The sequence below is a fragment of the Engraulis encrasicolus genome, chromosome 23 (genome assembly GCF_034702125.1).
Source record: "Engraulis encrasicolus isolate BLACKSEA-1 chromosome 23, IST_EnEncr_1.0, whole genome shotgun sequence".
Lineage (NCBI taxonomy): Eukaryota > Metazoa > Chordata > Actinopteri > Clupeiformes > Engraulidae > Engraulis > Engraulis encrasicolus.
In genome coordinates this window covers 44,110,517-44,125,516 of record NC_085879.1, presented here as the reverse complement: position 1 = coordinate 44,125,516, position 15,000 = coordinate 44,110,517, and the positions used below count along the sequence as shown (strand labels likewise).

The following is a 15,000-nucleotide window of genomic DNA, read 5'->3' as shown; positions in this document are numbered from 1 at the left end:
TGCCCGAGAGCCCACGATACCTCCTGGAGGTAAGGCACCCAGTGTGTGTGTGCGTGTGCCGCGCGTGTGTGTGTATACGTAGGTCTGAGTCCGTGTGTGTGTGTGTGTGTGTGTGTGTGTGTGAGAGAGAGAGAGAGAGAGTGTGTGTGTGTGTGTGTGTGTGAGTGGTGTGCGTGTGCGTGCGTGCATATGTGTGTGTGTGTGTGTGTGTGTGTGTGTGTGTGTGTGTGTGTGACGTGTGTGTGTGTGTGTGTGTGTGTGTGTGTGTGTGTGTGTGTGTGAGTGGTGTGTGTGTGTGTGTGTGTGTGTGTGTGATGTTAACATGTGCTATGTCCTGTGCTGCAGGTGGCGCGTCATGACGAGGCCTGGATGATCCTGAGGAACATGCACGATACCAACTGGAGGCACAAGGGGGAGCCGGAACGAGTATTCACTGTACGTCACAATAACAATATAGTTTTTTTATGGGCTTTTGTGCCTTTATTGATAGGGAGTCGGAGATTATGACAGAAAGTGAGTAGGAGAGAGAGAGATGGGCAAGGGTTGGGATATGACCCATGCTGGACTCGAACCTAGGTCCCCATTGGGCATGCAAACCCAAATTTGGGCGGCTTAGCGTGCTGTGCCACAGGGCCCTCAATAATAATAGTATTTACTGTAGTTTATGTAAGGGTTAACGTTCGGCGAGAAGGTCGCTACCGTGGAATAGCAGCACGACAGAGAGAATCTTTAGACCCCGACGCGGAGCGGAGGGGTCTTGTTCTCTCTGAAGTGCTGCTATTCCACAAAGCGACCGACTCGCCGAAAGTTAACCCGCTTATTATATGGATATACTTAAATGATTCACACATGGCGGGGACATTTCTTTAGACCTATTTAATGTTAAGATTGTTGCTGCGCAAAACAAAACAGTGTCGTTGTGGAACACGCAACAGCTAGGTAGCCAGGACAGCAGGTGTTGTCTATCACAGCAGCTGATTAGAGTGACAAAAGACCGGACCCCCTGCGGAGTGATATGAAACATTCGCTTTAGCCACTGACTTGTATACAAGCCAGTGGCTTTAGCAGTGAACGTCTTGTTGCCATTAACAGCGGTAGCCAGGACAACGCTGTCTATCACAGCAGCTGATTAGAGTCTTGTTGAAAAGTCGCTTTAGCAGTGAAAAGTCTTGTTGCCATTGACAGCGGTCTGTTATAGACCAACCCGTCCGTTATCGAAAAATAACAGACGTCCGAACGTTGGGGAGCCCCGTTGAAATGAATGGAGCATTCGACAGATGACGTCACAACCATATAATAAAGTATAATATACTAGCACGACTAGTACTAGCATCAACTGGAGGCACAAGGGGGAGCCAGAACGAGTTTTCACCGTACGGAACAATAACAATTATCGTTTTTGGTAACACTTCATTTTAGGGACACATCAAGCACTAATACATAAAATGTTAATGCATGCATAAGTAACTTGTAAGGCATGTAGCAAACACTAAGGCCTACTAGGTCCTTACTAAGGTTAAATTGGTAATAAATCCCTTATTGCAAATACACGCCTAACAAATGTTTGATTTTGCTTTGTACATGCCTTACAAGTTACTTACACAGGTACATTGCATGTAATAGTGCTAATAGATGTATCCCTAAAATAAAGTGTTACCTAGTTTTGTATGGGCTTTTGTGCCTTTATTGATAGGGAGGCGGCGATTATGACAGAAAGTGAGTGGGAGAGAGAGAGATGGGCAAGGGTTGGGATATGACCCCTGCTGGACTCGAACCTAGGTCTCCATTGGGCATGCAAGCCCAAATTTGGGCGGCTTAGCGTGCTGTGCCACAGGGCCCTCAATAATAATAGTATTTACTGTAGTTTATAGTATACTAGTACTAGCACGACTAGTACTAGCATCAACTGGAGGGTCAAGGGAGAGCCAGAACGAGTCTTCACTGTAAGGACCAATAATGCTAGTAGGGATGCAGGATGTGAAAATTTTAGGCCGATTCCGATATCCGATATCCGATATTGATATTGCGGTTTTGGCCGATAACCGATATTAACCGATACCGATGTTTTTTTTTTTTAAAGAGATAACAATGATAAAATTAGATACAAAAATAGAGACAAACTAGAAGACAAACAATGAAAATCACCGTGAAGTCCAATCTTTTAGAACCGTAACATATAAAAAAAAAACATCGGTGTTAACATCGGCCCAGTTTTACCCATCGGACCGATGTCCGATGTCTTGAGAAATGTCAAAAATCGGCTGATACCGATACATCTGGCCGATACATCGTGCATCCCTAAATGCTAGTATTTTATATTTTAATAACATGATTTACTAGTATAGAGTGTATACTGTATAGTGGCACAGCACCACTGTAAGGACCAATAATAATATACAATAGTGTACAGTATTAGTAGTAGAGGCATGACGCCAACTGAAGGGAGAGCCAGAGAAAGTCTTCACCATACCAACAATATTAATATTATTTACTGTACGTACGGAAGTCTATATAGTAGTATAGTACTAGCACAACATCAAGGAAGAGCCAGAGACAGTATTCACTGTAAGGACCAATAAAAAAAATAGTATTTACAGTAGTGTACAGCAGTGTTTCCCAACCAGGGGTACTTGTACCATTAGGGGTACGTGGAAAAATGTAGTAATAACAAAAAGATCAAGTGTAGTCACATTGGGATAGATGATCAGATATAGAGCATGAGGGCGAGGGGGTACTCATCATGTGAAAAAGTTTCTAAGGGGGTACGCAGGACAAACAAATTTGGGAAGCACTGGTGTACAGTATATTGTAGAATAGTAGTACCATGGCACCAACTGGACTCAAACATAATATGCAGTCTCTACAGTGTGATATTTTGAATGAGTGATGAGCAAGGCAGCCGTCAGCTGTATGCTACTGTAGATGTCGGAGCTTTTGCCTGTAAGCTTAGCGGCCAGTAGGCTTGACTGAGACCAGCGACCTGATACTTTGCCTAGACTGAATATCAATAGCTGTCTCACCTAATGACCCCTCACCTGTCTCCAGGCATAACCGATCAAGAGTCGCCAGACGAGCTGTAATTAGAATATAATAGATACAAATAGATACATTATTGCATGGTATGGGAACTGCTCTCAAGCCAACAGGAGAGCTCTTCAGAGGGTTGTGCGTACAGCTCAGAACATATGCAGCTGTGAGTTACCCTCCATACTGGAGCTATTTGAGGGAAGGAGCATCAGGAAGGCAAAAAAAAATCTTGGCTGATCCTAGTCACCCCAACTATGAACTGTTGTCTATATTACCATCTGGGAAACGGTACAGAAGCCTGAAATCTCACACTACCAGACAGTAAGAAACAGTACAGTAAGAAACAGAACAGTAGTTTCTTCCACCAAGCAGTTAGATTACTGAATTCATGCTGAAGACAACAAGGCACTTTCTTTGCACTTTTTCCATCCCCCCCTCTCTTTTTTTTTTTCTTTTTTATCTTTTTGAGGACACAAACAAACACAAAAAATGTTACTCTTTATAGGCTTCAAACCTATAATAAGACATAATAAACTAATCTTGAATCTTGAATCTCAAATAGTGAGAGAAATGTAACGCCCCCTCACCTATCCTGAAACCTGAAATGCAGGTATCTTATGCACGTATCTTGACTTATCCCTGTCTCCAGGTGTCGCAAATCAAGACTCCCCAGACGCAGGACGACGAGTTCATCGAGATCCAGAGTGAGACCGGCACCGCCTTCCAGAGGTTCACCGTCCGACAGATGACACTCGTCAAGCAGGTGTGTTTGTGTGTGTGTGTGTGTGTGTGTGTGTGTTTGTGTATGTTTGTGTGTGTGTGTGTGTGTGTGTGTGTGTGTGTGTGTGTGTGTGTGTGTGTGTGTGTGTGTGTGTGTGTGTGTGTGTGTGTGTGTTATGCATATTACTGAACATATTTACTTGAACTGCCGCCTTGTCTCTACCCGGAAAGGTATTTGAGCTAGATTACAAATACTTAACCCACTGTGTCCTGGAGACACATATATGGGTTTTAAATGTCAGGATTTTGAGATTTTAGCTGTTTTATTACCTATGTTGGTATGTTAGAGCTAAATGAACACATTACAATGCAAGGGGAGGGTATTTCATGTAAATGGAATGGACTGCATTTATATAGCGCCTTTCCACTCCTTCGAGCACTCAAAGCGCTTTACATTGTATGCCTCACATTCACCCATTCACACTCACATTCACACACCGGTGGCCACGCAGGGTACCACCCTTCCACCAGGAGCAACTTGGGGTTAAGTATCTTGCTCAAGGACACAACGATGGAGTCAGGCCGAGCGGGGATCGAACCTGCAACCTTTGGGTTGCCGAACGGCTCCTCTACCACCTGAGCTACCACCGTCCCGTTTGTGTGTGCTTCGGAGGCTGAAATATTTAGGATTTAATAGGTAGAGGGCACCCTTTCCCAAAAAGGGCTTAGGACAAAATGGGTTAATTGATCCCTAGGTAAATGACACTATGCATTCTATGTTGACATTGAGCCACAGTGAAAAGGTCATATGGCTTTCCATAAACTAACGACCAAATCCTTTACTTCGGTGTCTGTCAGTTAAACCATACATGATCATGTCTTGTTTTTCTGTGTGTGTGTGTGTGTGTGTGTGTGTGTGTGTGTGTGTGTGTGTGTGTGTGTGTGTGTGTGTGTGCGTGCGTGCGTGCGTGCGTGTGTGTGTGTGTTTGTGTGTGTGTGTATCAGGTGATGAAGAACATGATGTCTTTGACGTCTCCTGAGCTACGGCTAACTGGCCTCTTCCTAGCCATCATTTGGTTCACCCTGTCTTTCAGGTAAACACACCGACTGTGTGTATTACCGTGCCCATCTGTCTGGATTTCGTCATTTAAGTTCCAGGTTTTATGACCTGTTCATTAAGTCTACTAACTTCCCAACCCCCTCCCCTTGTGGTTTACTGATGTGAGTCAAACTCAATATCACCCAAAATCACTTTTCAAAGGTCATTTTCTCATTTGCAAGCGGGTTGTTGGATGGAAAACAGTCCCCCAAAAACTGGCTCTGCCTAGCCTGACAGCGGGGAAACTTGATTAATCTCTCCAGGGTGGGGTGTCATTGAATCACAAGCCAGAAGCGCAAATTGAGTATGGGAAGTTAGATAATGTGATGGAATCTCGGGGCATCAAAAACGGGAACTTGAATGATGAAATCTGGACAGATGGTCACCTTAGTGTTTGTATGTTCACTTTGCTAACTATTTCTTTTCATTGTAATTACTTAGTTCTATTCTTTATTGTTATACGCAGCTAAGATAACTAGTAATTGTGTGCAGTTGTGTTAACAATGCTAATTCTGCTAATAATGCTAAATATATGATTCAATGTTTCTACTTCTAACAATTCTGGTCTGACATGTTAGCTTGTTGCTTAGCTAATAACCAATACCCTGTAAACACATGTAAGTCACTTTGGATAAAAGTGTAATGTAATGTAATATATTGTAATAGTTTTAGCTTATATGCAAATGATGCTAATTGCGTTATCAATGCTAACATTAAATTGTGTTTACTCTCGCAGCTACTCTGGCCTGTCGGTTTGGTTTCCTGACATGGTGAAGATGATGCAGTTTGAGGAGTACGAGTCCAAGACTAAGGTCTTCCACCGGGAGAAGGTCGAGCGCTTCCACTTCAACTTCACCCTGGCCAACCAGCTTCACAAGGAGGGAGAATACATCCACGACAGGTGGGATACATCATCGGTGTTGTGTGTTGTGTCTGTGAGTGTGTCTGTGATCATGACATTATGTTCTTGTTACCGCACATACAGTACACACCTCTGTATATCGGCATACCTACTATGTGGTCAATGGAATGTTTTCCAGAAGGCCTTTCCAATGTTAAACTACGATATTTCTTCAATATGGTGATGTATCTGTAGGTTCTCCAATATTGAGCTGAAGGGGGTGAAGTTTGAGGACTCTCTGTTTGAGAACTGCTACTTTGAGGACGTCAGATCCACTGAAACTTTCTTCGAGAACTGCACAATCAAGAACACTGTTTTCTACAACACGGGTGAGTTCTGATTTCCTGACTGAGCCCGTTTATATGGCCACAATAACTGGGTTATTGAAATAAACAGGTTATTGGAGTACACGGTTTATTGCTGTTTATATGCAGTCCGTCAGTTGCCTGTGTTTCACTAAAGTGTGTGACACGAAGCTAGAATTTAAGGCTTGTGATTGACTACTTATCCTTCTAGAATGTCAACAACCTGATCATAACCCGATTATGCTGGATACATGACACGAGAAATCAGAAATCAGGGGGGGGTAGGGGGGGAGGGGGGGGGGGGGGGGGCTTGGCTGGAATGTACTGGTATATGGGGGACCTTGGCTAGAATATACTGGTATATGGGGGACCTTGGCTAGAATATACTGGTATATGGAGGGCCTTGGCTGGAATATACTGGTATATGGAGGGGGGCTTGTCATGGTGAAGTTTGCGAACCCCTGAACTACATCATAACAACATTGCTATGACAATGGACAGAGTCTTGTGTAAATGATTAAGACTGGGTCATTACCATTTTTGTGACAATAAAATAGTAACAGAGGCTCTGCGCTAAGGGGTTAGCAGAGGTTTGATGCTCATTGTCCTCTCTTCCGTCCTGCGGTGTGCATGATAGACTTGTGGAAGGAGAAGTTTATCGACTGCCGCATGGAGAACAACACGTTCCTCCACCCTAAGAAGGGCTGCCATCTGAACTTTGAGGAGGAGAACGACATCCTCATCTACATGGTCAGCTTCCTGGGCAGCCTCTCCGTGTTGCCAGGCAACATCGTCTCCGCGCTCTTCATGGACCGATTCGGCAGGATAAAAGTTATAGGTGAGCCCTGCACACGCTACCTGCTATTCAAATGCTAATTATGCAGTGGTGAAATATGGACACACACACACCACGCACGGAAACACACACACACACACACACACACGCACGCACGCACGCACACACACACACACACACACACACACGCACTGCACTCCTTGCAGACTTGTAATATCCTTGAGCAGGTGTGTTGGATAGAACTAAGGCAAGTGTGTGTGTGTGTGTGTGTGTGTGTGTGTGTGTGTGTGTGTGCGTGTGTGCGCGTGTGTGTGTGTGTGTGTGTGTGTGTGTGTGTGTGTGTGTGTGTGTGTGTGTGTGTGTGTGTGTGTGTGTGTGTGTGTGTGTGTCTCCTCTTCTTCTTCCATAGGTGGCTCCATGTTAGCGTCGGCGGGCTGTTGTGTGTTCCTCTTCGTGGCCCTGAACCAGGCCTCGCTCATCTTCTTCCAGTGCCTCTTCTACACGCTCTGCGTGGCCGCCTGGAACAGCCTGGAGGTCATCACGGTGGAGCTGTACCCCTCCGCCAAGAGGTACACGCACACGCCGTGCACACACATGCACACACACACCCCTCCGCCAAGAGGTACACGCACACGCATACACACACACACACACACACACACCCCTCCGCCAAGAGGTACACGCACACGCCGCGCACACACACACATACACACCCCTCCGCCAAGAGGTACACGCACACGCATACACACACACACACACACACACCCCTCCGCCAAGAGGTACACGCACACGCCGCGCACACACACACATACACACCCCTCCGCCAAGAGGTACACGCACACGCCGTGCACACACACACACACACACACACACACACACACACACACACACACACACCCCTCCGCCAAGAGGTACACGCACACGCCGTGCACACACATGCACACACACACACACACACACACACACACAAGAGGTACACTCCGTGCATACACACACGCACAAATACTACACTTTCAGACGCTACACCGTGGCGGATAGCTGCTATGTCAGACACACACACACACCCCCCTCCGCCAAGAGGTACACGCGTCGCACACACAAATACTACACTTTCAGACGCTACACCGCGGCAAGCTGCTATGTCACATGTCACACACACACACACACACACACACACAAGCCAATTTTGGTCACCTAGGGGAAATTCTTTCTCTGCACGTTATCCCATTTGGACTGGTGAATCACATTGAAGTACACACACTAGTCCGTAGCAGTGGGCTGCCTGCTGAGCTGCGCCCAGGGAGCAGTGTGGGGGTAGGGTGCCTTGCTCAAGGGCACTTCAGCCGTGGTCCGGTCGGGCATTGAACCGGGAACCCTTGGGTTGCCAACCCACAGTGCTCTAACCACTGAGCCACGCCTGTCCACACACATATACACGTGCGCATACGCACATGTGCATGCATACACACGCACACAATATGAGATGAGATGAGACATTGAGTCATTACTGAAGGAGAGAGAGAGAGAGAGAGAGAGAGAGAGAGAGAGAGAGAGAGAGAGAGAGAAAGTGGAGACAGATGTATTGTTTTTCTTTTTCTTTTTACTCTACACTGTAAGAGATTTCCCCTGCAAAATAACGGCAGTTACTGGCAATTATATTTACCTGTAATTCTACTGTTATTTCACACCAAACATCAAATACTGCTCAGTGCTGTTAAATGTATCACAGTATATAACGTTTTTTCAACAGCAATTGAACTGTTAAAATAACAGTACTCTACAGAACATCCACAGTATTAGTATTGCTAAACTAAAAGTGCTCTACAATATTTATACAGTAGTATAGGTAAAATAACGGTACACTACAGTTAAAAAGTTGAAGATGTACTGTGAGATAGCAGGCAATTACTGGGTCATAGTTGCATGGCAACTTCCCTCTCACCCATCATTCTCCATACCCTGGCCATGTTACCGCCCCACCGTCCCATCGGTCACCATGACTGAAGTGACTTGAGCATGATACCATGCCGCCACTATGCTATATTGAGATGCTGGTTTGCGGTGGTCCTTTGAATGTGTGGGGCATGAATACAATTTCAGTGTAGGCCTACGCAGTGCTATGTTACAATGGCAATGGAAGTGTGTGAGGGGTGCTTTTTAATGTATCAGCTCTTGATGAGCCAATGATGAACATAGCATTGGTCAGTCTGTAAAAACTGAATTTGCACAAAGTAGCACAGTAAACAAGTAGCACTACAAGCTAGCTCTCAAAGCAATGCCTAATTTGCAGCAAGCACATTATATGCAACAATGCCATAAATGATGCCACACACAGCAAGTGCCACAAAGCAAGCTTTCACAAAGGGGAAAGTACGCAAGCCTGTAAGCAAGCTTGTAGGCAAGCAAGTGGTGTGCTGTGCCATGCAGGCCAGCCAGCAGGCAGGCAAGCAACTGAAGGGTTGATAGTCCAGGTTTATATACAGGTGCAAGAGTACCATGTGACCAGAGTCATTAGGCATTTGGCAGGTGAAGGCCGTAATTGAATAATGGCATAACAGCCCTTAGTACTCAGGTGAGGCCAGTGACTGATTAGCAGATTGGTTTAGATGGGGCTGCTTGTTGCAAAAGTGTTCCAAGTTCTTAAAATGTTTCAGCCATTCACACTTTCATCACTACCAAAATGCATGTGCTACTCATACTGTGCTGCATCAAGCACTTTTAAAGTATTGTAGTTTCCTTAGAAATTGTTTCATGCTTGATAGTATCAGAGAATCTTTAACCAGTGAGAATGACTTGAGTTCTTCAGGTGGTATTGCAGCTTGATGGCGATCACGGACAAGTGGAGGATGATAGGGTTTCAATGGTGCTACCTAAAATAACTTGGTTGCTTCCACAACGGCCAATGCTGCTATTGTGCAGTACTTACTGTTTATGCTCAATACGTGACTCAAAGTAATATTTTCACAGTAGTTGTCTGTTTTTTCGAAAAGCAGTAGAATGCTGTTGCAGAATTGCCCTAAATTAACAGTTATTTTTTACAGTGTACACATGTTCTCCAATGAGACTTACTAAGACCAAAAAAAAAGACAAAAAGCATGAAAGACTAAAGAAAACTTTTTTTTTTTTTAAAGTGAGGATCAGTGAAGATTAGTCTTCCTTGTCGTCTAGTCCAATTATAAGCAAAGAAAGTAAACACAGTGTGGGAGTGTTGTGGGAATAAAATAATTACATTCACACATAATGCAGACAGCAAGGCAATATTAGCACAAGAGCTAAACATCAGCCAACGTCAGATAGGAGTTCAAACAGAGCCTATATTGCCTGTGATTTACGTAAAAAGAGATTAAAGTTCACTGATAATTCGAGATGAGTGATTTTTGAACACAGGCCTTGAGGCATGATAAAAGCATAATTGGCAACCCATAATAACCATATAGGAACAGCAGAGTGTAGAAGAAACTTTGTCTTATTCAATCAGTGTTCCCAAATGCTTTGTGCTGATGAGTTTTTTCATCATATTATGATCTAAAATTCCTCCTATGCGTGTATGTATGTCTAGAAATACATTAAAAAATACATTACTTTGAGCATAATTACCTCCGCCAAGGAGGTTATGTTTTTGGTCGCGTTCGATTGTCTGTCTGTCTGTCTGCTTGTCTGTCTGTCAGCAGGATAACACAAACAGTTATGCACAGATTTTGATGGAATGTTTTGGAGTTGTCGGAAATGACCAAAAGAACAAGTGAATATATCTTGGTGGTGATCCAGATCATGATCCAGATCCAGGATTTTTTTTTTTAAAGATTCTTCACCATTGCGGGAATGGACAAATTTTGACATTCCAGTTTCTGACTACACAAAAACAAGGCAGAAAGACTTAGGGTAGTACCATTGGGTGTAACATAGTCAAATGCTCTATCAAACAGCTTCTTTTGGTGGAGGTCTGCTAGTTTCTAATATGTTTTAGCCATCCATCAGACTCTGTTATGTGCAACAACTATCTTGGATTCGTGTGTGTGTGTGTGTGTGTGTGTGTGTGTGTGTGTGTGTGTGTGTGTGTGTGTGTGTGTGTGTGTGTGTGTGTGTGTACGTGTGTCTGTGTGTGTGTGTACAATTTTAGATTGCCACACTCTCAGCATAATAATAACTGTAGATTAAAGCAGGGGTCCCCAAACTAAGGCCTGGGGGCCGGATGCGGCCCGCCAGGCCCCTTTGACCGGCCCTCCAACTCTCTGCATCTCACCATTTGAACTGGCCCAAAGAAGCTATCCTCACAGAAAAAAAGATAAAATATTTATTTTTCACTAACTTAGTGTGAATCACCAGAAGTTTCTTGTCTTGATAGTGTGAATCACCAGAAGTTTCTTGTCTTGATATAGTTTGTCATATCAATATCTGCAATATAAACAGGCCTACAATTTCTATTGGATCACTCCTAAACTGTCAATCACTATATTTTTCTAACCTTTCCTTGCTATTTTTACATGGGTATTGCGAATTAAAAAGGAATACCTGTGGTATTTCAAATTTGCAAAATGTGAGTACTTCACATGTTTTTTTTCAATCACTTGTAATGATCTTTTTTGTTCTAGAAATTTTGAGTGAAGGAAGCGAAGGACAGCACTCTTCAGAGTTTTCTCTGCTTATTCGCCTACGAACGTTTTGGGCAGAGCCCTTGTTCAGCGTGTAATGGCGATTGCGGTGCTAAAAATTATGGCTATAACAGGCAGTGACCTAGTATACAGCCCACATGATTGATCCCGGCCCCTGATCACAGTCAGGAATGATAATGTGGCCCCCAGAGAAAAAAGTTTGGGGACCCCTGCTTTAAAGGGACACTGTGCAGGAAATGGTCAAAAAGGTACTGCAACCATGCTGCTCATTGAAACTGGGCTGCCAATTGCCAAATTTGGTCTTTACATGAAAGTTTACTAAGTAATAAGCAAATATTTTTAGTATGGCCCAAGTACAGTCATCTTTGTAGCTTAAAATGGCTATTTCTGGAAATTCAAAATGGCGGACCATGGAGAGGATCCCCCTTTTCATGTAGGAAAAGTGCTTTTTTTCTCAGTCATAATAAATACTTAGAATTTTGATGGTGGTGGTAAGTATTCATGAAAAGGGTAACATTAGTGAATGGGTAGCATGAATTCTGGAAATAAACAACTACAAATCTCACACAGTGTCCCTTTAAGAGCATGTGTTTATACTGTATGTATATATTGCAGGCATGCATACGTTTTTCATATATACTCTATGTTTGTGTGCCTGCGTGTGCATGCATGTATGCACATAATATTTGTGTGTGTTTGTATCTGCATGTTAATCACATATGTAAATGTGTGCATGCCTGCATGTGTTTATGTGTATGTATGTGCATGCTAATATGTGCTTTGTGTCCGTGTCTATATGCATGTGTGTATGTATCTTGTCTGTGTGTGTGTGCATGCGTGCGTGCGTGTGTGCGCGTGGTGTGCATGTGTGTGCGCACGTGCGCGCGTGCGTTTTGTGTGTCTCCCGCAGGTGTACGGCGTTTGGCATTCTGAACGGCCTGAGCAAGTTCGCGGCCATCATCAGCAGCTTCATCTTCGGGAAGTTCGTCTACATCACCCGCTTCATCCCCATCATCCTCTCCCTCGCCGCGCTCGTCTGCGGAGGACTCCTCTCGCAGAAGATCCCGGAAACAAAGGAGTTCATCTTGCAGTGAACATAAAACAGCAGCAGTTACTGCCATCACAATACCGTCCTGTTGTGAAGACAACACCACCAACGACACATGAGTTCACCGTAGCAACACTGCTACTAAAATAACAACCTGTCGTGAACACAGCACCAAAAAAAAACATTCTGTAGTGAACATAGCGGCAATAACGATTACCGAAACATCCTGCCGTGAAAACACCATGGAAGACACATGAGATCATCTGGCAGTGATAATAATGCTATTACAATTACAATAACATCCTGTGTTACATTTATTAACATCCTGTTGTGACCACAGTACCAACGGTACAGGAGTTTATTCTGTGATGTACACAGTGGTAATTAAGTTTACAATAATATCCTGTTGTGAAAACACCACAGGAGGTCATCTTACAGTGAACCTAGCAGCAATACAGACAATATATATGTCATATTACTTCCTGTGGTGAAAACAGCAGGTCATGCTGAAGTGAAGACAGACACAGTGTCATTCACAACAAAAAAAATATAACAGCACTGAAGACAACACAGCGCCAAACCAAAAAAAATAAAATAAAATGAAAATAAAAATAATGATTATAATTCAACACAGCGCCAAAAAATTAATAATAACAGCAACAATGCTGCAGTGAGCACAGAGCCAAGCACAGGGATAATATTAATAGTAGCAATAATAACAGGACCACTCATATATTGCAGACGGACCTCTGCCAAGCCAGCTTTGTCTGTTTGTATGGAGATTTATCTTGAAAACCAACAAACAAATAGCATGAATAAATTAACTAGCACACACACAAACACACAAACCTCAGCAAAAACATTACGTCTTTTGCAGAGGTCTAGTTATGACAAAGCACCAAATTGTGTGTGTGTGTGTGTGTGTGTGTGTGTGTGTGTGTGTGTGTGTGTGTGTGTGAGAGAGAGTGTGTGTGTGTGTGTGTGTGTGTGTGTGTGAGAGTGAGTGTGTGTGTGAGTGAGTGTGTGTGTATTTTTTTTTTCTGTGGTCATGGGACTTCTCTGGTAGAAGTCTAAGTAGCCTATCAGAGAGCTATTTATCAGAATCTGGAGAGGAGGGGAGGGAAGATGAACAGGATAGTTTCTCCTATCACTTTCACAGCATCGGATGTGAGATGTGGCACTTGGCAAAGGTGTAAAAAGGTGCTCTATGTCTCCGAGAGAATCTCAGAGGCACAAAGTGTGTGTGTGTGTGTGCGTGTGTGTCTGTGCGTGCGTGTGTGTGTGTGTTTCCAACACCATCATTACTACAAACCATGGTTTCCATGGTAACAAGTTTACTTGTTCGTTTGTTGACATGTTTGTTAACGCTTTTCGCTCTTTCTGTGAATTCTGTATTCGCAAGGTCAAATGAACCACATCAAAAAATAGAAGAGTGCTAACAAATTAATACATTATAGTGGATTTGACAGAAAACATATTCCCATATAATTTTGATGTAGGCTACAGTAGACTGTGCTTTTTGCATCTGCTTCTTGTTACTTATTTTTCTTCCTTGTGGAACAACTGCATTGTAACTCCATCATAACAAGCCTGTGAGGTGTGCGCGAGCGTGTGTGTGCGTGAGAGAGAGAGAGAGAGAGAGAGAGAGAGAGAGAGAGAAGAAGAAGCTCTTGTCTTTGTGTTGAGTGTCGTGTTGCGTATGTGAGCAGGGTTGCCAGATGAGGCTGATGATTTCCAGCCCAAAAAATTCTCAAAACCCACCTGGAAGCACAAAATCCCGCCCAATGCTATTGATTTCTATGGCAAAAATTGGGCGGGTTTTTCTGCTAAATGCCATTTTTACCCGCACACGGCCATCCTAAGCAGCCCAATTGGGCAGGAAACAGCCCAATCTGGCAACACTGTATGTGTGTGAGTGGGTGTATATAAGTGCACCAGTGTTTCTGATTTTGTCTTGTTCAGTTGCCGTAGCTTATTTTTCTTCATAGGTATACATATACATGTAACCACTAGGACAGTTGTGTTTTATTTTGTAAATGTGTCTTTCTTTCTCTCCTCTGTAATCATACAACTCTCCTTTCCCTCGTCCTTATTTTCCCGTCTCTCATTGTCTTTTGTTCGTTTCCGATCTATTTATTTCTAAACATCTTTCAGTCGTGGATGTGTGGAATCCATTGAACATGTTTTTTGTTTGAATAAGCAACTCATCCCACAGACATACTGTATCAGGAGAGCTTGTGTCTATTGGTGAATAGCCTTGTAAGTCGTAGCTGATAAAATAGCAGGCAGGAGATTTTTTTTAATTATTATTATTAAAGGCATTCTGCCATTGCGTCTCTATCTTTGTCTTTGGGTGACCGATATACACGCGCACACACACACAGACACACACACACACAGTCTCTCTCTCATCACATATCCACTACTGTTTACTTAATACTTTGTCCTACTATGTGTCACACAATTATTTCTGGCAAGCTCTCGAACTGTA

General features: G+C 43.6%; 1 protein-coding gene across 1 annotated transcript in view; it reads left to right on the top strand.

Annotated features, from left to right (window-relative positions):
* The window catches only part of sv2ba (synaptic vesicle glycoprotein 2Ba), a 23,091-nt gene extending 10,536 nt beyond the window's left edge, over positions 1-12,555 (top strand). Inside the window, exons 5-13 of the mRNA XM_063189442.1 lie at positions 1-29; positions 346-435; positions 3,677-3,790; positions 4,753-4,841; positions 5,583-5,747; positions 5,943-6,076; positions 6,690-6,890; positions 7,258-7,417; positions 12,372-12,555. The exon at positions 1-29 is cut by the window's left edge and continues 105 nt beyond it. Coding sequence (XP_063045512.1) covers positions 1-29; positions 346-435; positions 3,677-3,790; positions 4,753-4,841; positions 5,583-5,747; positions 5,943-6,076; positions 6,690-6,890; positions 7,258-7,417; positions 12,372-12,555 — 1,166 coding nt within the window. The remainder of the gene's footprint in view (positions 30-345; positions 436-3,676; positions 3,791-4,752; positions 4,842-5,582; positions 5,748-5,942; positions 6,077-6,689; positions 6,891-7,257; positions 7,418-12,371) is intronic.
* The last annotated feature ends 2,445 nt before the right edge of the window (positions 12,556-15,000 follow it).